The sequence below is a fragment of the Eptatretus burgeri genome, chromosome 7 (assembly GCF_056783735.1).
Source record: "Eptatretus burgeri isolate ZD-2024b chromosome 7, Ebu_testis_v1, whole genome shotgun sequence".
NCBI classification, from domain to species: domain Eukaryota; kingdom Metazoa; phylum Chordata; class Myxini; order Myxiniformes; family Myxinidae; genus Eptatretus; species Eptatretus burgeri.
The window spans coordinates 48,644,676-48,669,675 of NC_140967.1; the positions used below are offsets into that span (position 1 = coordinate 48,644,676).

A 25,000-nucleotide genomic window follows, 5' to 3' on the forward strand; every position below is an offset into this window, starting at 1 on the left:
TCAAAGCACCGTCATTACTTGGAGGAAGGAGATTGCTCATGGAGTTCAGCCTTGAGGTTTGCAAGATGGTGTTTCCTGGCATGCCCCAGGATGGACACACAGTTCTTGCAGGCCTTACGGAATGAACTAAAGTTTAGCCAGAATAGTGCTTAACGGAGTTGTCGAGGCGGTAAACAAAGTGGCTCTCAGACTTTTTCTTAATTTCTCCACAATGGCTCTGGATTTTTATACCGAGTTCAAACTCAATCGTTAAAGTGGGATTGTCCATCAAAAGTGCCCTTTAAAATAACAGAATTCAGTATAATGAACATTCCTTCTAACAGGATGCTGCTGTTTATAATGGTCTGAAGAATTCTCTCCCATATGCTTTTTGGTGCTCCCTCCCTCACTCGTTAACGTAATGCAGACGTGGTGCAGCACGTTAAATGGCAAAATCCTATTTAATACAGGTGGTAAGGCTCGTGCAAGAGTAGAACACAGGGTGAAGGGTCGACAGACAGAAAGTGTGGTGAAGGAGAAACTGTTTGACAAGAATTCACAGATGAATCACAGCAAGAGAGGAGTTGTAATTGAAAGGGACATAGAGTCTCAACAGGTTACTGAAAAGTCAAAGGAATGCTGGGTAGCAGACTTGACATCTGAGAGGAAAGAGCGCAAGACTAGACAACAGAGTTTGGAAGAAGTGCACACAGACAAGAAAGAGGAGGACATCCGAATGGAGGTGAGCTTTAACCTCAGACATTGGGATGGCAACTAGTTTAGGGACTCTGGGCCATTGGGGAGATGGGTGTGCGTGGGTGGAAAATGGAAGCGTTTGTAGGCGACTGCACAATATATTATTGTGCAGGCAGTGTTTATAACAGGTGTTATTTAAAGCAGATGTGTTAACTATTTAAATATTTCAACGTGTGTGTGCCAGCAAAAAAAGAAAGAAAAATGACTGAAATCATCAAAAATGTTTTTAATAAGACGTTTCATGTGAAACCACATCGATAAGAGTCACAGTTGTTATTGTCTCTGTGTCATCGGAAGAAGGTTGGGGGGTTCGAAGGAATGGGATTACAAGTGGAAATCCACAAAAAAGCTGAAATGAGCTCCATCTTCCATAAAGTAACAAACTTGAACACACAATTACATCACCTGATAAGTTGAATGTGGATTACAAAAGCCAAGAGGGAAAATTGTCGGGAAGCAAGCATGATTTATAGAGTGGGGAGAATATGTATGCTGTGCGAGTGTATACGAACAGCTGTAACAAAGAAGAGTACCTGTCTGTAGTGACTATTACAGAGACTCACGAGAATGAGAGGTTGCTACATAAAATATTAATTAAACAACTTTTTAAAAAGTACTTTCAAAACGAAATTTACAATGATCTCATGGGATTACTTTCAGCCCAGGCATCATGTCATCATTTCATATGCAGTCTCTGTGGCTGCTGGTTACATCATTGCTGGGAGTGTGGCTATGCTGCTAATGCAGTACCCCTGTTACCAGTACGCTGGTGCCCAATTTGCCAACTCAGAAAGATGACGGGTTGAGTCAACCCACCTGGTGTTATTTAACAGAAACGACTGGAGCTTAAACTGAAGACTGTAAGATCTTAATCAAACCACCTTAACCGTTAAGCGGTTAAACCAACACCAGGCCAAGACAGCATTATTAATCATGCTGATATGATTCATAATGATATGATTCAGCTGATATGATATTGGAACAACTGTGTGTGCAAAATGTAAGAGTTACAATGAAAAACCGTTGCATGAATGTTTTCAGCCAAAACTTACATCAAAAAGGGGGTCCTCCAAATACAACGTGCCGTTCTTGATGGAATTGCTGACATCAGACTCGGTAGATGAACTGCCATCTGATTGGTAATCAATAGTTTTGTGCTGTAACAAAGTAAGACACACAGGGTTCCTCGTTAATCACCTGGGGAAAAGGAGTCACTCGGGAATGGGCAGGGCAGTCAGAGGGGGCACAACCTCTGGCAATTGACTGTTAGGGGGAATAACATGATAAAGCTATCACAGCAAGAGGCCTATTCATGCTTTCAAGTTCCCACGTATTCATTGGACATACGGTAATGTTATCCATGGAAGTCAAAAGTATGACGTACATAAATCACAAGTATGATTCAGGGAGGGGGCAAAACCTCTAGCAGCAGGCTGTAGTGGAATGAAATAGCACAACCATCAGAGCAGGAGGTCAATCATGCTTTCACTGTCCCATGTACTCATCTAACGTTGTCCATGAATACATATTGCTATCTATGGAAGTCACATCTTGAATGAGCATGTCTGTTTGTAACAGGACTTCATAAATATCATGTATACAGTCTATATTCCCAATACAGTAAAATATTGTTTAATTAGCCTCATCAGAGATGATTTTTTTTAATGTTGCGTCAATCAATCTATCATCAGAGTTGATATGAAATCCTTCCTTTTCTCCTACAACCTCATCCTGGATCGCCAAGTTGGTTTCAGACCAGGTCACTCCACCTTGGACATGCTGCTTCTACTCACCCAATAATGGATGAAGACTCTCAATGTCAGACATTAGATCAGGGACGTCTCTCTGGACGTATCTCGTGCTTTTGATGCAGTTTGGAATCCTGCCTTGCTCTCCAAACTGTCTGCATATGGCATCCAAGGCCAACTCCACACACAGCTTACTGACTTGCTCTGCTCTCGTAGCCAACGTGCATCACTCAATGGAATCCTTTCATCTCCGCTCCCTGTCAAGGCTGGTGTACCCCAAGGCAGTGTTCTCGGCCTAGTCATTTTCCTGATCTTCATAAATGATCTCGTTAACTCTCTGGAAAATCCTCCTTTTCTATTTGCTGATGACTCCACCCTCTTCAGTGATGTCCCTCATTCTTCAGACAGGAAGGTTGCAACCTTTTCCCTATCTTCAGACCTTGACAAAATCACAAGATGGTCAAACACTTGGAATATGTCTTTCAATCCTGACAAATCTCACACTCTCCCGATCTCTCTCTCTGTCTTAAAGGACCATCTGGCAAACCTTCCGATCTACCTTGTCACCAATCCTCTTGAGGAAGTTCAGTCATTCAAACTCCTGGATCTCACTATTAGCCACAATCTTTCTTGGGCAAAACCACATTTCAAAATTGGCTCACAATTAACGTTGTGGTACGGTGGGTTGTTTTAGAACCACGAACACCACCCAGTCAACCATGAGTTCCAGTGTCCGCCATCTAATTATTCCGTTTAACTAGAGGTCACGTGGTTACCTGAGAGGGGAGCGCGCCCTCGGCAAAGCACCAATATTATCTGATTAGATTTTAATTAGGGCGGCCGAGCGTTTTAACCGCTGGTGCGTACCGACGATTTTTTGGTCAAATTTGTGGTAATTACCTCCCAGTCTATCTCGGTTCAGACAATGCTAGACCAATGGAAGGAAAGGGCAAACACGGACAGGTTGGAAATCGACAAATAATTTATTAATAATAAAATAAATAAATTAAAAGAACCTTTTATTTACTGAGGTACATAAAGAATTTCAAAGCAAAATTAATCAAAATGCCAGGAAAGAGAGAAAGAGCAGAAGCTTAACAGGGGTTGACTTACTTACAGTGACACACAGACAAGGGTACTCAACGGATCATTCAGGGGGAGGAGAATCGTCTCGCTCACCAGAAAGTCGCCCGTGAAGCAAAAACGTCCTGAAATGCGTGCGTGCGTGTCACGTCCGTCGCCAACACCCAGCTTTGTCGTACAGCCTCTCGCGGGGCAGCCTTGAATGCCAGTCGAAGTCTGGAGGGCACCGAGATGGTCCATCACGGGTTCCAACCCTGGTGTTTGTTGGTGAACGACCCGTGCCTAGCCGTTGGCAGCTTTGTTCACACCCGCACGCGCACCACACGCTCACTTGCCGAAGCTCTGGGCAGGACGAACCGTCTCGCTGTTGGCGCTGGCCAGATAACCACACGCGCGCTTCCTTCTCCTCTTTTGCGTGCCTACATCCGCTTCTTGCTCGCTTTTCTCTCGTACCTCTTTCATTCACGCTTTTTTACTATCTCAGAACGTATCTCTTTCTCTTCAGAACGTATCGCTTTTGCTTTTTCCCCACTCTCAAAACGTATCTCATCACAGAACGTCTCTCTCGCTTCAGAACGTCCCTCTTTCGCCTTTTCCTCTCCCAACGTCTCTCCTCACAGAATAAGAAGAACAACAAAAAACCTGCAGTTGAATTTTGAGTAACATGTATGAGCAAGAATAGGAGTAATTCTGACAATGTGCATTTATCTGCACTGTATCAGGAATGTGAAAACTATCGCCAATGGAAGAACGCAAAAACAAGTATGACAACCTGTGCGTTATCTTTTAAATTATCACTGATTGTGAGTGTTGCGATCATACATCCATTTTGGATACAAGGATGGGTGAATGTCTACAGCTCTCATGTTGCTGTGGTAGCATCCATGCCCCTTACCCTTTGAATAAGAAACTTTTTCCCATAAAATAAATTTGGACTTAGATGCCACTTAATCAATGTCTAAGCAAATTATTTATAACATTCCTAAAACATGGAGGGAAATATGAAACATGATTAATTAGAGAGTTCCGAATGTCCACAAAATGCATCCATTCTATTTTTTAACACCATTATTGATATATAATGCCAGAGTTAAAGATGCTGCGATTCTCGTTGGGAGTGATGAGGATGGATTGGATAAGAAATGAGTATCTTAGAGAGACAGCGCAGGTAGGACGGTTTGGAGACAAAGTGAGAGAGGCGAGATTGAGATGGTTTGGACATGTGCACAGGAGGGAAGCGGAGTATATCGGGAGAAGGATGCTGAGGATGGAGCCGCCAGGTAGGAGGAGAAGAGGAAGGCTAAATAAGAGGTTCATGGATGCGGTGAGGGCGGACATGCGGGTGGTTGGAGTGTCAATGGAAGATGTGGAGGATAGAGCGAAACGGAGATGGATGATCCGCTGTGGCGACCCCTAACAGGAGCAGCCGAAAGAAGAAGAAGATTAATTAGAGAGTTCATAGAATACCTTACCCACACACAGTCTTGAGAAAAAGGGCATGGGACTCTACTGAAAGAAGAAGAAAAATAAGAAGAAGAGGAAGAAGAAGAAGAGGAAGAAGAAGGAGAAGGAGAAAAATAATAATAAAAACAATAAGAAGAATCCTGAGTTTCCCCAGCATGAGAGCACGAGTGGCAAATTTGATTGGTCGAGACGGTACAATTTTGTCCAAGTACTGCTGAACTGAAGGTTTTTTGGAAATGCCAACAAAGCGATTTGTGACCTACAGTGTTCAAGTATATAATTCATTTGAAATAAAATAAAAGTTTAAGGGTTGTAGGAAAACCCCCCCCCCCAAAAAAAACCATTGAATCAAAAGCTTCCCACTGTTATTGCAGCGCCTTTAACACCACCTTATTTAGCACGTTAAATCAGTTATTCGTGCCTGTTCTTTGTGTTTTGTGACGTCTCTAAAAACAGTGTTTCCTGTTTGGAATTGTTTTCTCTTTGCGCTATGCAGGTGGGGTAATGAATGAATGAATGAATCAGAATAAACAAACATCCAATTATGTCAATAAACAATACATGGCAGAAGCAACAGCCAATCGCAGACCAAATATGCTGATATGTTTGAACGTCCTGACAGAATAGTGCAGAGCTCGGGCATTTAACTTTGAGCTGTCTAGTCTGGGTTCGATTCTCAGCCCAACTATAAACTTTCGTATTGATATTTCACAGGGAGGCTGCTGCATCACAGAGTGCGGTATTCCTCGGATGGATGTTAAACTGGGTGTCCTGTCTGTTAGCATTGTTTAGTCGATGTTAAAGATCCCACAGTGTCTTTCACAAAGAGTAGGCGAGTTATGACCGGCATCCTGAGCAAATCCCAAATTCATCGCTGTATCAGTTACAGTCGAGTGTTTCATGAAAGACTTTAATCAAACATACATGTGGCTGAGCCACACAAGGAGGTGGGATTATTTATGACCATTAAAGTAGTCGTAGTAGTAGTGGCCATTTTGAATACCTAAAGCTCTACAGCAGAATTTGGCAGGGTACCTTGATAATGATCTTGTGCCTGAGCTGGTTGGGAGATGGGAGCTCCTCGGAGCGGGCTTCAACAGGCCGAATGAGCAGCATGTCCCCAAACACCTGTCGGAAGATGTCTGCCATGCGGCGTTGCTGCTGTACACTGCAATGCTCCTCAATAGAAATAATCACAGGATATCTGAGGTTAATAGAAAAAGAGCAGCAGTGTGGGAAGGCAAGTTCCAATCAGTGCTTCACAATGGTCAAACAAAGATGTTAGCCATGGACACAAGCAATCTAGATTGGACAATGGAGAGCAAATCAGGATTTTCTTTCCACATGATGGATTTAATAACATTTGAAATGGTCAAATTTCTGACCCATCAAGCAAAAGTACATCCACGATATTCCATCCATCCATTGGGACCATACTCTGTGCAGAGTGTTGGTGCTGCCTAAGCAGTCTCCTGGGCTATTGGGAACAATCCTGAACAGGTCACCACTCCGACACAGGATACCAACAAGCTGGTACTCATTTTGCCAACCTCAGAAGGATGACAGGCAGAGTCAACCCCACCTGGTATTAATTCAACAGTAAAGCAGGATATTTGAACTCAGGATCCGAGGATTCCAAACCCACCACCCTAACCATTAAGCCAACACCAGGTATATCCATGACATTGTTTTCTTTTTAAGTAACTGCATTTGCCCTGCTTACTCCTTTTAAGATCAACCTTACAATCTTTTAACGAACTCAACCTTGCAGCTCCTCAATGGAACGTTAGCACATGCAGTGGCTGAACAAGAAAACACACAATAACAAGAAAAAGCAATCAGAGATTGCAGACCCTTTCCAGGATTTGCTTTATGTGGTGTATTTTGTGTGGCAAATAAATGGAAGGATATACTAAATGAAAGGTTGTTGATTGCAAATGAAAGGTCTAAATAGTCTAGTTTTAAATGTGTAATGGCCAAAGGTCTGAAAAGTTGAAAGGTCAAATGGTCTGAAGATCTAAACGTGTCTCTGAAAAGGTCAAAGGGGTCTAAACGGTGTAATTTCAGGTCGACAGGGTTGGAATTGTTTGAAGGGGTCTAAAGGGTCCTAAAACGTATAAAAAGTGTCTAAAGGTTAAATGGGGTCTACAGGGTATTAAAAGGTCTGAAGGTCTATACTTGAGGGTAGAAAGTAATTGAAAGGTCTACAAGGTTCTCAGGGTTGAAAAGGACCAAAGGGTCTTATAGGTCTCTAAGGGTTCCAAAGGGTGTAACAGGGTCTCTCGGGTCTTAAAGCTTGTTAGGGTTCTAAAGGGTCTTCGAGTATTAAGCGTCTGAGGGGTCGAAAGGGCCTTAGGGGTCTCAAGGGTCTTCAGGGTCTATGGGGTATTAGAGTTCCATAGGATCTAAAAGGTCTGAGGAGTATTTAAGTGTTTAGGGGTATTAAAGGTCTTCGGGGTCTAAACAATATTAGGGGTTTTGAAGTGTCTTAGGGGTTTTTAAGTCGAAAAGGACTTAAAGAGTAGTAGGAGTCTTCAAGGGTGTTAGGGTTCTAAAGAGTCTTAGGTGTCTTAAGGATCATTGAGGGTTGTAAAGGGTCTAAAGAGTCTGAGGGGCCTTAGGGATCTTAAACGGTCTCAAGCGGTCTTGGGGTTCTAAAGGGTCAAATGAAATTAAAACACATACTCAGGTTCTGTGCGGACAAACAGAAAAAACAAACAAACAAACAGAGAAACAGACAAAAGCAAACAGACCCAAATGCAATACCCTCTCCTCTGGCAAGGGTTAACTATATATAATGGAGCAAGTGTTTGTGAGTATGTATGTATGTATGTATGTATGTATGCATTGTGTATGCTCTTAACCCATGAGTTGGACTGTTGTCCTGACGCCACCCAAAATTGTACCTTGAAATACTCAACCTGAAGTACCCAGATGACCTAAAAGACCCCCCCCCCACCAAAGACTCAAAAGATCCAAAAGACCCCAAGGACCTAAAAGACCCTGAGGACCCAAAACACTCTGAGGATCCAAAATACCCAAATTACTCCATTAACCCAGAAGCCCCCAAGAACTCTGAAAATCCAAAACACCTCAAGGACCCAAAAGACCCAGAGGACCCACAACACTCTAAAGACCCAAAGGAACCAAAACACCCAAAAGACGTGGACGCAAAAGACTCTGAGGACCCCCAAGACCTAAAAGATCCAGAGGACCGAAAAGACCCAAAATAACCAGAGGACACAAAAGACCCCAAGGACCCAAAATATCTAGAGGACCCCAAATATCCAATGGGACTACCTGGTACCCATGGGAATTCTGTGTAATGTAAAATGTGACTTCAGGTCCCCATCCCCTCAACCCCCCAAACCCCCCACCCCAACACAAACACACACAATCCCAAGTCCTCAACCCCCCTCCCAACTCTATCCCATCTATGCCCTCCCAACTCTATCCCATCTATGCCCTCCCACTCCAACCCAACTTTGTCATCCACTCCCCCTTTCTTCTTCAAGTCCTCAACTGCCCCAAACCCCAAAGACTCAACCCTCCTCCCAACCCCAAGTCCTCAATCCCCCCTCCCACTCCCAACATTGCAATCTCCCTCTTGCAACTCCATGCACCCCCACCCCAACTCTCTGTCCTCCCCTCCACATTTGTTCCTGTTCTATCACCAATGTTGTAAAGGTAAAGGTCTTTTGGGAACATTGATACATGAGAAGGCCATTCGGCCTATCATGCGCCTGCATTGTTCCTGTCCCCGTTTGTTAAGAACAATATTAAAAATAAATAAAGACGGAAAGTTAAATTCACAATCACTTCCCCATTTTTTCCTTTTCCTTATATAATTCACAAACCGGTGTTTGTGTGTTTGTTTGTCGCGCTATTCCTCTTACAGTTCTGGGCCGATTACATCCAGACTTGCTGCAGAGAATCAGCATGACCCCAATTCATGTATAGGGGTGTTTTTACCTTGCCAGTGATGTTGCGAAAGGTGGGGGGGGGGGGATGGGACACAAATTCTCCATGTAAATGTGTACCGTGTAGCGCTACCTCCAGGTGGAGGAGGGTATTACAAGTCTCTTCCCTTCACAGTGCAATATTCCTGTGCCCACATTTTGCAGTGCAGTGAGATGTTTTGAATTATAAGCAGTAGGTAAGTTTTTGCTTCATGCACATAACCCGGGTTTTGTTTTTTGCCTGTACAGAGTTCTCAGTTACCTATACACCGCCCAAATAAAGGTATGCATCCAAAGAACATGTTGCATGCCTGTAACAAAATCGCCCGTAGGGCTGGTACTCTCCTAGTAATAATAATAATAATAATAATAATAATAATAATAATAATAATCAGGAGGCTATTGGGCCCATCAAGCCTGCACAATGGTTACAAAGCGACGGTTGTTTGTCCGTACTCTGTCCTTTTAAATGCTGAGCGTAAAGCAAGGAAATAGCACATCCCAGTTTTAAAGTCTTTGGTACTACTCGGCTGGGTTTATGAACCACCAACCTCATTTTGAACCACCAACCTGCCAGACTCAGAGCAGATGCTCTAACCATTACGCCACTGAGTTTGAGCAGAATTCAGGCAAGGCATTCTTACTCGGAGATGGCAAAGGCATGCTCCTTAATGGCAAAGACCACGTCGGAGAATCGGATCTTCGTCGTAAGCGTGTGTCCATGGTAGATCACCGGCATATCATCAGGACCATCCCAGCAGTCCACTGGCACAACATGACGCTGCATGTCAGATTCTCACTTTTTCAGTGCTTCAACATTATGATTCAAAAATGTTGCAGCATTGCCATTATCAATATCAGATCAAGACCAGTCAGAATTAGTGTGCTTTTGGTTCTAACTATAAATCTATTTGGGGTTATTAAACATCATAATATTAATTTCTACTTTTGCATTACAAAAAAAAATTATTCATGTAAATTATGATGAACATAAATTTATAAAACAAAACTGCATTCAATAATACTCATGTCAATTATAGATGTGTGGAATTTATTAAAAGGTTTGCGCTTACACTCAATGCAACGACAGCCCATTCGCAGACAGCGGACGTATGCTTCTGTAGATGACTCACTGTACAGCTGGTCACCCATAAGGTATCTATGCAACACAGCAGAAAATGGGGGTATAATGCAAACCAAAAAAAAACAAGTAGTAAACACCAACCTCATTCAATCAGCTGATAATTCTAAAAGTAACTTGGTCAAGAGTCTCGGTAACAACAAAAACCTTAAACATTTTGATGCAGTGAGAGATTGCCAATATATTACGAAGGCAAAGGGTGTGGGTTTAAATTGAGAAGAGTACATTTGATAAAGATATTGGGTGAGGGAGGGAGAGACAGCATAAGAGAGGTGATTAGGGGGTTGAACAAAAGGAAAAGTAAGTCAGGTCAGGTCAGGTATGGGAGCATGCGCCGGAGCAGCGCACCATCAGGAGATATAATTTATGGGAAAAGTGGAAAGGGGGGTGTATAAGGCATGCAGGAGTGGACAATTATATCATTTTTGCATACATAATGTATAGATTGCCCTTAATTATCATCATGATAATAACAAGGAAAGACAAGTTGAAAGGCAAGTGGTCACAAGTCGTCAAGAGAAGTTAATATGCTAACTTACTGCCCATACAAAATACTGTGGCTTAAGCTTTGATAACCACACGAGTATAAAAGCCTGTCAAAAATTACGGGTTGGAATTATTTTATTCTAAATATTCAAGGAGACTGTAAGACATGATGTTTTGTAGCAAATGAAAAAAAAGAAAGCATTATTTTAAAACATGACATGTACAAATGTGATCCTATTTTCATTATCTTCTGGGACGTTTCGTTTTGACGTAACAGCTTCGTGAGCATGCCAAAGTCTGAAGCCTTGGCCTAGTGTCAGGTGTGCTTTTATTTTCTTTATTTGTGAGATATCCTACGGCCATAAATGAACACTCGTTTTACTATGCGCACGCTTCTGTAAACTGCCCTTGAGGCCCAGTTGCAAGTCACCGTCTACATTTCCATTTCTGGTGAGAATGGTTTTTAGTAATAACAATATAAAGACAAGAGATATTAGTAAGAAGAAACAGTGAGGTATAGTGAAGGCAATTATGTACGTGTTGTGGGAAGATGAGATCCAGTAATGGGAGAGAGGGTTATTCATCTCCTCGGGTTTCATCGAATTCTGTGCCACGTCCCAGATGCTATTCTCCTTTGAGAAGAGGTAAGTCAGAAACTGCAAAAGATAAAAAAAAAAAAACACAGTTGAGTTGTTGTAGGTATATTCTGCAACACAAGAGATTTAATGCACCAAATAATCATTTTTTTTTTAAATCACAACGTATTAAAACAAGCATGACCAATATAAATACTGCAGGTATGCAAGGTATACATTACCTCTTCTTGAGTGAAGAAAGGTTTATCGACCTCTCGTCTTGGATCATTAAGGAAGTGGCACATGAATGTCCACACTTTCCCAATGTCTGCAGCCCAGCTTTCCTACATCAAAAAATTAAATGCATATATAAATAAAATTTCAAATGCATGTATAAATAAATGTTATTGTTATTATTAATTATTATTATTAGCTCCTCCGTGAGCTTTCTTTTTGGGGCCACAATAGACCTTTATTTCTGAGCTGTATCTTGGGACCGGCTAAGACTTTTGGAGGGAAATTTTGCATCAAAAGTGGGGATACAAAGTGTGAGGGTTGACTTTTTTTGACCTTGACCTCATTTTGGGGTTATGGCCTAATTGCAAACATTTTGGCATTTTTCACCATCACTCGACTAAGGTTTGTCTGATCGGAATGAAATTGTCCTCCTATCCCGAGATAGCCCAGAGCAAGGCACATTTGGGCTTGATCTACATCGTACCTCTCCAGGTTAAAGGTCAGGGTCTTGCACCCCTGGGAGTACTTGGCCACCATTTGGGTTTTTCTCCATTTTTTTCTGCCAGTGTCCAGGGACTTTTGGATTGGGGTTTTGCATCAGTAATGGGAAAGTATGCGGGGTTGATATAAAAAAAAATTGACATTGGCCTAATTTTGGGTTCATGACCTAATTATAACATTTAAACATTTCACGATTTTTCACGATTTCACGATTCTCTCCATTTTTCTGCAATTAAAAAAAGGAAAAAACAAGAAGATTGAATTATAAAGAGAATAAAAGTACAATACAAGGAAACACAGACGCTGGAGAAAATCGTCTGGCCAATTCTGCCTGCACCATGTACACAACCCATTAACTTAATGAATTAACTTACTTGTCTTCAAGATTCGAACCCAAATCTTACCATTCACGAATTCTAACTTAACATTCACATCTCTGTATAATGCTCATGCATAGCCCTTTTAATCTAGTGGCAGGGAATCCAGCCATTGAAGAACAGGATGCTTTGAGATGCAGCCCCCTCCCTTCGCCACCAGCACTGTACTCAGACTGCACCTGTCATCAGATTTGACTTCACATCCACGAACAGACAGCACCGAAGCAAGCACACTGCCAACTCAGCTATATTGCAGTCCCTCAACCAACAAGACCACCTTTCTTTTGATGGTCTTCCAAGTAAAAACTGGGACTCGAGTCTGCATTGATCAAAGATTCATGGAGGAGCGAGTACATAAGTCAGATTCAGGACAAAGACATTAGTGGACATCAGTGTACTTTAACATGAATTACAAGGATATTGATATATAATGGACAGGTACATCTACAATATGATATTTCAATTTAGGCTCCCAGAATCGTGTGTCATCGGCTCTGATGACAATGCTAAACAAGCAGTCCTCCTTCTTCTTATTCTTCTCTCTTATGACTTGAATGACCAACCCAAACAGATTTAATGGAATCAGGCACATTCAAGTTGATAAGAAATAGGCAAAAGGATATGTACAGTAAGTCATATGGGTGGGTGCAGTGGTTCATGAAACACACCACTTGGAGTTCCACGTCGTAAACAATCAGCCAAGAATGCCAAGAATGTTTCTGTGTCTTACTGTTCACATCCAGCCATCATAATGGATATTGGAAAACAATAGGGCAGCACTGCACAAAGAGCCATGAGATACGAGCGCAATGCAACATGGTTTATGAAGTGTGGTCGAGGAAACGGTGACAAGCAGGTAAAGTTATTTGGACAAAGCAAAACGAGTCTTTGAGGCTGGATGGCAAAATTTTTTTACTCGTCATTTACTTGTGCCGGAAACAACCTTTTGAGCACACTCGATTTCATCATAATTTCAGAATGAGAAAGACCATAAAACACTCGTTCAGTGATTCCAGCATGCATGCACATCGAAAAGAGTTGTTCATCGTTTGTTCTCAGTATACACAGTAAAATAACACTCCTTCCTAATGTTACAGAAGTGAGACTATGGCAAGGCAAAGGGACTGATGTGGTTTTGTACCTCGTTGAGAAAACACTGCCCCCACACTGCAGGTGATTCCTGGTTATAAATTAACATATTCTAGAAACAGACGGCGGAGGTAACGAGGGGCAAATAAGCATCGCTTCCAGCTTCTACATGCAAGTAAATCCCAGTAAGTACATGGCTTGCATCTGATATACTGTGTTGAATTTTTCATTCACTTCTGGGATGTGGGTGGCGCTGCTTCTCGAGAGAACAATGAGTTTCCTTCCCAAGTTGTCGTGAGAAAATAATGGTGAGTTTTGTCTTCAAAGCACTGTAGTTTCATTACCTCTGCCACTGAAGGTGGGCAGAGGCTATGTTTTCACCCATGTCTGTCTGTCTGTCTGTCTGTCTGTCTGTCTGTCTGTCTGTCTGTCTGTCTGTCTGTCTGTGGGCAGGATATCTCAAAACGTTATTCACGGCTTCAGACGAAATTTGGTGGACAGGTTGAGTGTGTGTGACAAGGACGAATTGATTAGATTTTGGTGAAGATACGGATATGGATCTGGATCTGAGAATTTTTTAAAGTGATTCTTCATCATTGAGAGATCGGGCCAAATTTGATACACTGTCAAACCCCACTATTCACGGGGCTACGTTCCTGGAAAATGCCGCAAATAGCGAAGCCGCAATTAGTGGGGCATTGTTTTAATGGAAAAAGGGGGGATAGGTTCCCGGCAGTTTGTGATTCATGAGGGAAAATCAAAAATCCCATGAAAAACTGCAACTACGCCAACGGAAAACCATGAATATGCCTGCAAAAAAAACCCGCCAAAACATCAAAACCCATGAATACGCGAAACGCATGGCCACAAATGTCGAAGCAGGTCACATTTTATAAACCGCAAATACGCGGGGTCTTATAGAATAGTACGATATTTAAAAACGTTGGAGACAGATTCTGATGGAACTTGGTGGATGAGTTGGGTATGTGACAAGAACCAAGCCGATTCAATTTTGGTTAAGGTCTGAATGCAGATCTGGCCTATCAGTGGGATGCAAAACGTAAACTATAAGCCTGGTGGAGGTATATGTGCACGACCGAGTGCTGTTCTAGTTTCTGATGGTTTGCTTGTGATGGTACTTGTTAAAGCATTTCATTGTCACTATCGCAAAGGAGCAAAAATGTACTCGAATGTCCAAGTCAGGATGTTGTCTGACTTGAAGTGCAACATGAAGGTAGTGTAGTTCACAGAATGATGCTGCTCTTGTGGTTCTTGATGGTGCAAGTCATGGGGCATGTGATGGTTGAATCATGGTGGGTAAGTTGCTGCAGTAAATTCTGTAGATAGTACAGTGGAGCCACATGATGCTAATTAAACATCAGACAGCATGAGTCTGGATAGTGACAGCAGAATCCAGGATATTGTTGTTCAGGTAGGCATCGTTCAAATTAATGACTTTGTCAGAGTGCATGCTTCTAGAGTTGGTGTGAGAGAGAGAGAGAGAGAGAGAGAGAGAGAGAGAGAGAGAGAGAGAGAGAGAGAGAGAGAGAGAGAGAGAGAGAGAGAGAGAGAGAGAGAGAGAGAGAGAGAGAGAGAGAGAGAGAGAGAGAGAGAGAGAGAGAGAGAGAGAGAGAGAGAGAGAGAGAGAGAGAGAGAGAGAGAGAGAGAGAGAGAGAGAGAGAGAGAGAGAGAGAGAGAGAGAGAGAGAGAGAGAGAGAGAGAGAGAGAGAGAGAGAGAGAGAGAGAGAGAGAGAGAGAGAGAGAGAGAGAGAGAGAGAGAGAGAGAGAGAGAGAGAGAGAGAGAGAGAGAGAGAGAGAGAGAGAGAGAGAGAGAGAGAGAGAGAGAGAGAGAGAGAGAGAGAGAGAGAGAGAGAGAGAGAGAGAGAGAGAGAGAGAGAGAGAGAGAGAGAGAGAGAGAGAGAGAGAGAGAGAGAGAGAGAGAGAGAGAGAGAGAGAGAGAGAGAGAGAGAGAGAGAGAGAGAGAGAGAGAGAGAGAGAAGAGAGAAGAGAGAAAGAGGAGAGGGTTCTCCCAACTTTAAGAACAGACTCAAGATGTTTGCAAAGAAGACTGCTTTTGTCTGGGGCCCATGCTTGGTTCATTGGTGTGGTTCCCTGGTCTTCTTTTTAGTTATTTTACTCTGGCCAATTCAGGGGACATTTCAAAAAAAATCAACCACAAATTTTGTGGTCTGATACTACCTGAAGGCCAGAACAGATTCTTCAGGTATAATCAACAGAACTGGGTATTTACCGACAATCAAAGAGCGACATAGTAATTCTCTTAAGACTATCTGTATTTCCAGATGTTAAGGATACGAATCCATAATACTACTGCTTTAAAAACCCCGAGGATCCCAATCTAACGTCCTTATCACTGTGTAAATCTTGTGTTTGGATTAGCTTTCAAATTTGTTTTGTGATTCGTGTTTAATAGCTGTATCACACCATTTATAATTTTCAACAACATGTAGTCCAACCATCAGCCACCTCCATCAGATGACACATGCGGGATCAATGATTAACATACCTGAATGCCATGTTGAAGCATGCATGGGGATGCAATGCAGACATAGTTTGAACATGTAATCCCAGACAGCACACCGGCGTTGGGGCAACATTGGGAATGGATTGGCAAAGGTCGGAACGGTTGCAGGTGGATTTCCAACATCGATCCAACGTTGGCAATATGATGCAAAAATGACATCGATTTGCCAATGTTTGTCCAACGTTGGCAAGATGGGGAAGATGCAATGTTTATTTGCCAACAATGGATGGAGGTACTCAATGCTAAATATGAAATCAGAGCCATATCCCTCGACATATCGCGTGCTTTTGACACGGTCTGGAACCCTGCTCTGCTCACCAAACTCTCTTCCCATGGTATCCAAGGCCATCTCCACTCATGGCTCGCAGACTTCCTCTCCTGTCGCAGTCAACGTGTGGCCCGAAATGGAGTTCTTTCATCCCCTCTTCCTGTCCAGGCTGGAGTTCTTCCAAGCAGCGTTCTGGACCCTGTTCTTTTTCTGGTTTTCATCAATGATCTCTCCGACTCTCTGGAAAATCCTCTTTATCTCTTTGCTGATGACTCCCCCCTCTGCCATACCATCTGTCACCCCTCAGACCGGCAAGCAGTAGCTTCTTCACTCTCTGCAGATCTGGATTAAATCACAAACGGGTCCAACACGTGGAACATGTCTTTCAATCCTGGCAAATCTCACACTCTCACGATGTCTCTCCCAAAACACCATTTGGAAAAACCCCCCCCATCTACTTTCTCAACAATCCTCTGAAAGAAGTCCTTCATTCAAGCTTCTGGGTCTCACTATCTGCCATTATCTTTTCTGAATTTTTTCTGATCTGCTTTCCTTCCTGAAAGTCCCTGTTGTGTCAATCATGTTTACCCCGTGTTCCCCGTCCCATCCCTCTCCCTTCCACAGATCTCCTAATGTCTCCCCCACTGTTTTGTCCTTCCCTCTCCCACCCCTCTCATCTCATGCCCCCCTTGCTGTGTGTTTTGTGTTAGCTCTCATACAAGCCTTGACAATGGATACAAAAAAAAAGAAAAGAAAAAAAAAAACAAACGTTGGTTAACATGAAAATGATCGACAAATAACTATTTTGAACGTAATACACTTTCCTGTATAAGTATATTGTTCAAAAGTTCCAATGCACTCGATATATCCGTGATATTAACGCGTTACTACTCACCCGAACTCTTATAACCCTACAGTATATATATATATATACATATACATATATATATATATATATATATATATATATATATATATATATATATATATATATATATATATATATATATATATATATATATATATATATATATATATACATATACATATATACGGACCACAGAAAAGGGCTTTTTAAAAAGGGGAGTGCAGTGCACCCGTACACTTTGTACAACTGTTCTGTGCTCAAAGAAATGAAGCGCATGGTGTACTTAATGAATTGCCACTTTGCTGTATGCATTTTGTCTTGACAAGGTTGGGCACGATTAACATTTACACCTGATATTACCTGTTAAAATAATTAATATATTCATGAGATGTCAAGCTTGGAATGACTTGATCGTTTGCTAGATATAGGGTTAAGTGTGGTCTGATGTGTTCAGATGTCTGAAGCCAGGCACAGGATCAGGTAATTGTGAGAATGACAATTAACGGATTATCGTGCAGGTGGCCGTGAAGTAGCTATTTTGTTATTCTCAGCACTTGGAGAAGAAGGGCAAAGCCAACAGTGTGGGTGTGATAGACGTGGCCAGATTGCTGGAGACAACCCGTCAATTACCCGCATACAGGGACATGATTGGATCCCACATGACGTTGTCATGACGGAGCCTGCCCTGAGGAGTGGCCAGTCCCAAACCCTTATACATCCAGATCCGAATTCCTTTGCCACAGGGTTTGAGCTCACGCACAAATTGCTCTGTTCTCGTACATCGCCTGCTCTTGTCCTGTACACTTTGCCTGCTCTTGGCCCCTCTAATTGGGGAGATGTCAGCCATCAAACTGTGTGTGTACGCACTTAAATCAGTGACTTACAACAAAAACATGATTTTATAAATTTCAAGCATTTCATTGCAGCTTTTGAAATGGTTGGGGAGATGTCAGCCATTAAATGTTGGGCAGGTGACAGGGAGACTTTGGGTGGGCAGGGAGATGTCGGGCCGACGTCAGCCATCTGACGTTGCACCAACGTTTGGACGACATCAGCCATTCTAACAATTCGGTTGCCAACATTGGGCCCAATGTCTGTGTGTTAGCTGGGCTCATTCCTTACAATACTATGAAAGGTCATAGAATTCCATTCATCAATATATTTCCACTGACCTTCTGATCCAACATCATGAACCTCTGGAAATCCTGCAAGCTGATACGTTCCCTGCACAGCCAAGAAAACTGATTAAAATTAAGCATTTCATTGTCAAAAATAAACCTGATATCAGAGAAGCTAAAATTGCAAAACCTCTCAAAAACCTCCAGAAAAGTTATACTACTCTGACCCCACCTCGAAGCCATGGTCAACAAGCACAGCCCACAGTTCTCAAGAATCAGGCAAATCTGTTGCAGCTAGGTTAACCTCGGTTGACATGTGTTTTGGTACCACTAACAGTCTCACTCCAAGCAAGGAGGATTTCGTAGTTAGCACAAAACCACAACACAGCTTTTTGTTTGGAAACGAACCTCAACATGAATGACAGTGAGGGTTGGTTCACATGTTCTGTCATTTGAGACAAGATCTGTAAAAGAGATACAGAGATGATAAGAGCAGGAGTTGCAGGGAGCGAGTGCGATGCAAACATTCCTTAGTGCATGTGGTATCGGCGTTTCTTTGTAGGCCTACTCACAGACTTCTGCTCAAAGAACATCAGGTTTGTATAAAACTTGTAGAAACCATCAAAGCTCAAGGCTTCACCAGAGGAGTCAGCTTGCTACATCAGCAACAAGGAGAAGGTGTTGGAAGATTAGGTTAATGTCACAAAAGATTAATTGACTCCTTATTTTATCCACTGTTTTAATGTTTTATGAGTCTTTATCTTCATAGGATCTCCATTCACTGCCGATGCTTTCATTTGTCCATTTTATTACAACTGTAACTGAAAAGTGTTTCTGTGCTTTACGTAACCCATATTATCACACATTCGTTAATCCCACCCCGGCCTCCTATCTCCTCACAACCACACCTCCCCTATAATCCATCTGCTCTTCCTATTCTCTTCTATTGCATCAGCTTCTCTCCCTCATCTTAGTTATTCTTTGTCAATTAACTGAATGCCCCCAAAACCCAACCTCCCCCCCCCACCCACCACTCTCAAACCTTCCAGGCATCTCGATACATACATGTAAATGGCTCTAAAAAACCTCCACCACCGAATTATCCATTTCAGAAGACATTAAGTAAGTTACAAAATACATTTCGATGTAGTGTTAGGTGGTAAAGTAATAAAATTACCTTCATCTTGTCCCTCAGCAATTTCGGGTTTTGTAGTTTCAGGTTTAATTGTGCCAGGATAATTTTCAACTCTTTCTCCCTGCAACGAAATTACACTTTGCTATTTTCAGGATAGTTGCTCGTCTTTTGCAAAAAATAAAAAACATTACATTTTCATTAAACATACAAAAAATAGATCATCTTAAGACATGTACGTATCTCCACGAGAGAGATGTTTGTCTGTGAGTCTGTGTGTCTGCGTCTGTCATCATTTTTCTCAGAGATGGCCAAACGGATCTTCATCAAACTTTCAGAGGTTCATCAGTGAGTGATTTAGGCAAAAAGTATTTTTGTAAATTTTTAAAAAATAAAGTTGGATTTTTTTTTTTTTGCTCTGTCGTGCCTAAGCCTTTGTAGCTGTGTGAAAGGTAATAATAAATATTCCCCCGGCCACATTCCTTATCATGTGGTATCAGTGTCTCTTTAATAACCACAGCATAGGGAAGTGTTTCAGGCCCCCACAAAAAAAAAATAGGAAAAAAAAAACAAATTTGATTTTTTCAAAATGTCAATGGGATTACAACAGCACCGGCAAACACTGGCTACTCCTGCTAGTACTCCACAAGACAAATTATATTGTACTTATATATATCACGCTCAACAATAAAAAAATATTAAAAAATCAATAAGGCAAGTGTACAAAAATAAATAAATAAACAAACAAATAAATAAATAACTGAGCTATGTTTTAACTTGTTGCAATATCAGGACAGAAATGGGAATGTTTTCTATTGTCAAGCTCTGAAACTAAAAGAGTGAAGCCTCTTCCATCTTCTCATATTTGCTGAAATTATAGAGAAGGGTGTTCTGTTCTCTGTTCTTGCATATGGCAGCTTTGGCTATCATTTCTTGGAGCACAGCTGTGCTGCTGATGCTGTGCCACTCTACCAGTACAGTGGTACTCATTTCACCAACCTCAGAAGCATGACAGGCTGAGTTAACCCCACCGGATATTATTTCAGCATAGAGATAGAGAGTGACAACAGAGCGGGGAAAACAAGAGATCTTTTTCAAAAGATCAGATAGACCACGGGAAAATTTAGGTCTTGGATTGGGGTCCTTAAGAAGATGGAAGGACTGATCTAAGAACAGGAAATGATCTAACAGAAGAAACACAGGTGAAAGAAATATGGAAGGACGAAACAGTAACTCTATACAAACAAGACAACAACATGATTGCAACCTTCGAAGAAGGAGAAAAAGAGAAAGAACCGATAGTGATGGAATGTGAGGTATGTAGAGTCCTGAAAGAGCTGACAAATGGAAAAGCATCAGGTGCTGATGAAATTCCAGTGGCACTCTTTTAGGTAATTGGGGAGAAGAGAATCAAATTTTAACAGCAATCTGTACACAGATATGGAGCATGATTATATGGCCGAAAAGGTGGTAGCCGCCAATCTCCATAGCATTGCCAAAGAAAGGGGACACGAGAGAATGTTCAAGTAACCGAACCATTGTAACTGAACCATTGACTTCATTTCACATGCCAGCAATATATTACTACAGATCATTCGACACAGAATAGAAGATTTCATTAAGTGAGAAATGCCTGTTGAGCAAACAGGTTTCAGAAGAGGAAGATGTATGAGAGATCAAATCACAAATCTGAGATGGATTATGGAAAAAGCAAAGGGAATATCAAAGGGAGGTTTGTCTCTGTTTAATATATTTTGGCAAATCCTTCAATTGTGTTGATCATGAATTTATGTGGATAATGCTGAGATAAATGGGGATGTCGGTACACCTGATATTCCTGATAAGAAACCTGTACACTAAACAAGAAGCTGCAGTAACAACAGAGTTCGGAGAGACAAAATGGTTTGGAATTGTAAAAGGGCTCAGACAGGGGGCATTCGTTTCTCTTCTTACTTGTTCAATCTGTAGTGTTAGTACATCATGAGGAAATCAAACTTGGATGACATCGAGGCTGGAGTCAGGATTGGAGGAAGACCAATCAACCACCTAAGGTATGCTGACGATACCACTCTGTTGAACAGAAAGTAAAGAGGACTTGATGAAACTGCTGCAGACAGTGAAGGAAAGTGAAAAAGCTAGTCTTTATTTAAACCTTAAGAAGATTGATGTGTTCAGATTGGGAGATGATCACGTGGAAATAGTAGAAAGTTTCATCTTCCTGGGTTATAAGATTGAAGAGAGTGGAGAATATAGAGGAGAAATTAATAGCCGGTTTGTGTTGGAGAGAACAGCGATGTCAAGATGGACAAAGATCTGGAAAGACAAAGATATAAAAATAAAAACCAAGAGGAAACTGGTGAATGATCTGGTATTTATAGTTTCAATGTATGGATGTGAGTCATGGACAGTGAAAAAGAAAGAAAGGAAGAAGATTTACAGTTTTGAAATGTGGTTTTGGAGAAGAATGTTAAAAATTCCATCGACTGCAAGAAGAACAAACAAATGAACTTCGACTATCATGTACAGTACATGAGAAGCACTGATGCTAAAACAGATACTGTCCTACTTTGGTTGGAAACCTCATGTGTGCTGAAAACAAAAGTCTGGAGAAGACAAACATGCTGGGTATGGTTTAAGGAAGAAGAGGAAGAGGCAGCCTATGTATGTGCTGGAGAGAGATGGGGTAAAGGATGTACAGTGACCTGTAAATGTATTCAACCCCCTCCAAAGTTTTCACATTTCGACGCCACCTGAGCCTATTTCATGATGTTTTCAAATCAAACTTAATATATAAGAGTCCATACAAACTAGTCCAAAATGATGAAGCTAAAAAAATGTAGCTAAAATGTGAATCAGTTTGATTAACAGAGAAAATCAGATGATTCTCAGTTGCATAAATATTCAAACCCTTTCCCTAATTAACCCTAAATCACTTCAAGAGAAAATTATTTGTTTGACAGGTTACAAAATAAGTGTAATAGGTTTCACCAGTGTGTAATCAGTGGTTTAACATAAAAAAATTAAGCTCCCCCACTTATCAAAGGAGATTTAGGGTGCAACTCACTTGGTCAACTGACAAGGCAAACATGAAGACCGAGGAGCTCTCCAAAGAAGTCAGACATAAAGTGGTGGAGAAGCACCGTTCAGGAGAGGGTTATAAGAAGATTTCAGTCACTCATTCTCCCTTTGAGTACGGTGAAATCCATCATTAAGAAGTGGAAGACACATCGTACCACCCAGACTCTTCCCAGATCAGGTCGCTCATCCAAACTCAGTATCCGGGAAAGCAGGAAACTGGTTCGGGGTGTTACTGTAAATCCAAAAATGACTGAAAGATCTTCAAGGCTCCACATCCAAGATGGGGGTCTGTGTTCATCAATCAACAATATCCCTTTCCCTTCACAAAGTGAGTCCATGGACAGGTGGCAAGAAAGAAGCCATTATTGAAAAAAACCCATCAAAAAGCTCGTATGGAGTTTGTGGAAAAGGCATCTTAACGATACTGCAAGCATGTGGAGAAAAGATTTGTGGCCAGACAAGACAAAAATTGAACTTTTTGGTCTAAATTAAAAGCATAACATCTGGTGTAAGCCTAGCACTTTACATCACCAGTCAACACCATCAGGACTGTAAAGCATGGTGGTGGCAGCATCATGTTATGGTGCTGCTTTTCATTAGCAGGGACTGGCAAGCTTGACAGGATAGAAGGGACAATGGATGGTGCAAAGTATAGAAGAATCCTTGATGAAAACCTGCCTCTCAATTTTATTGACCAGTCCACCCTGGAGATAGAACATTCATGGACTGATCTATAAAATTGAGAGTTTAATTATTTTTGCTGGTATTGGCTGCAGCACAATCCTACGGAGATGTTGGCGGCTGTAGCTCTGCCAACTGGCAAACTTCTTAGGACAAGCAGGATAGCTTTGAGGTATACACAGTTGCCTCACCATAGTTTTTCACATGCAGACCGCTACATCAATGTGTGTGCCATCAATCAGATGGACATTAAGCTGGAGAACTTGTCTGCAATGATTGGTTTTTTTTTTAGGGGGTTTTTTTCTATACATAGTCAAGGATCGTGGAAGAGCTAGAACACAAAATGGATCAGGAGGCAACGTAACAAAAGGAACAGCAGAAGGAGAAGGGGGAAATGCCAACAGTAGGGCTGAAGGAGAAAATAGATGGATATGGCCAAGCAAGGGATACAGGTAATGCTGAGGGGTAGGTGAGAACACAAGGGGTGGACAAGATGGATACGGAAGCAAAATTTTGGGAGAGGTGGGAGGTGGTTTAATCCATCCATCCATCCATCCATTGGGACCATACTCTGTGCAGAGCATTGGTGCTGCTTAAGCAGTCTCCTTGGCTATTGGGCACAATCCTGGACGGGTCGCCACTCCGACAGTATATCAGCATGCTGGCACTCATTTTGCCGACTTCAGAAGGATTACAGGCTGAGGACAACCCCACCTGGTATTAATTCAATGGCCGAGTGGGATTTGAACTCAGGATCCTCGGATCCCAAGCCCACCACCCCAACCATTCAGCCAACACCAGGCATTTTGGACTCAGACAAATTGGACAATGACCAAATTTTGGACAAAAACCACCCAAATTGACCAAACAGTTTGGACAATGATGAAATTAAATGTGTGGTGGTTTAATGGGTGTGGAAAAGATTATGGTTTAGGATGGGGGATCATTTGAGATGGTGTTGAACAGCCGTCTTGAAGGCCTGGAGGGAAGAATGAGTTTGCTGAGAGTGTGGAACTTTGTTCCATAGGCACGAAAAGGGAGGAACAAATAAGTGGAGGTCAGCAGTGGTTCTCGAATTTGACAGTTTCACTAGAGGTTGATGGTGGACCGTGGGCATCCTGCAGATACCTGAGGGAGACAAAGCACGGAGAGGGCACAGGGTGCAAGACCAGAAAGGAGGTGGAAAAAGACAGAGACCACCGACCTCTCAGAGATGGTGAAGTGATAGGCCCTTACACTCAGCTTCATCATGAGAGATTCCATTTTTAGGCCCTTACACTCAGCTTCATAATGAGAGATTCCAATAATCTTGGTTTCCACAGCATGAGGCTAAACAAGGTGTGAGGCAGGGACACCAGCCCAGAGGGGAGAGCAGTACTCCATCAAGCTGCAAATGAAAGCATTGTCGGTGGATAGAAGTTCAGATGAATCAAGGAAAAACATTGCACAATGGAGGATGCCCAATCGGCGTTTGGATTTGGAGGCCAACTTTGAAATGGGGCTTGTCCAAGAGAGATCATGGCTGAGAGTGAGACCCAAGAGTTTGAGTGACTAAATTTATTTGAGAGGGTTGTTGAGAAAGTAGATGGGAGGGTTTGCGTGACATTCCTTCCGGAGAGAGAGAGCGAGTGTGTGGTATTTCTCAGGGTTAAAAGACATGTTCCAAGTGTTTGACCAGTTTGTGATTTTGTCAAGGTCTGAAGAGAGGGAAGAAGCTGCTGTCTGTCAGAAAGATGAGGATGAAACAACAAAGGGTGGAGTCATCAACAAAGAGATAGAGGATTTTCCAGAGAGTCATAGAGATCATTTAGAAAGATCAGGAAGAGGACTGGGCCTAGAATACTGCCTTACAGCACTCCAGTCTTGACAGAGAGAGGAAAAGAAAGGATTCCTTTGAGTGCCATACATTGGCAAT

At 42.0% G+C, this 25,000-nt stretch overlaps 1 protein-coding gene across 3 annotated transcripts in view; it reads right to left on the reverse strand.

Annotated features, from left to right (window-relative positions):
• The window catches only part of LOC147023228 (1-phosphatidylinositol 4,5-bisphosphate phosphodiesterase gamma-1-like), a 178,743-nt gene that overhangs the window by 97,437 nt on the left and 56,306 nt on the right, over window positions 1-25,000 (reverse strand). For 2 of the 3 annotated variants that reach the window (XM_085888403.1, XM_085888404.1), the window contains 10 exons: window positions 19,372-19,450; window positions 18,767-18,850; window positions 18,603-18,658; window positions 18,249-18,300; window positions 11,434-11,535; window positions 11,154-11,272; window positions 10,063-10,148; window positions 9,634-9,754; window positions 6,066-6,234; window positions 1,788-1,892 (listed from right to left, as the gene is read on the reverse strand). In XM_085888403.1, coding sequence (XP_085744529.1) covers window positions 1,788-1,892; window positions 6,066-6,234; window positions 9,634-9,754; window positions 10,063-10,148; window positions 11,154-11,272; window positions 11,434-11,535; window positions 18,249-18,300; window positions 18,603-18,658; window positions 18,767-18,850; window positions 19,372-19,450 — 973 coding nt within the window. Of the gene's footprint in view, window positions 1-1,787; window positions 1,893-6,065; window positions 6,235-9,633; window positions 9,755-10,062; window positions 10,149-11,153; window positions 11,273-11,433; window positions 11,536-18,248; window positions 18,301-18,602; window positions 18,659-18,766; window positions 18,851-19,371; window positions 19,451-21,279; window positions 21,324-25,000 lie in introns of those variants that run through there. The other variant, XM_085888405.1, reaches the window with a different exon arrangement.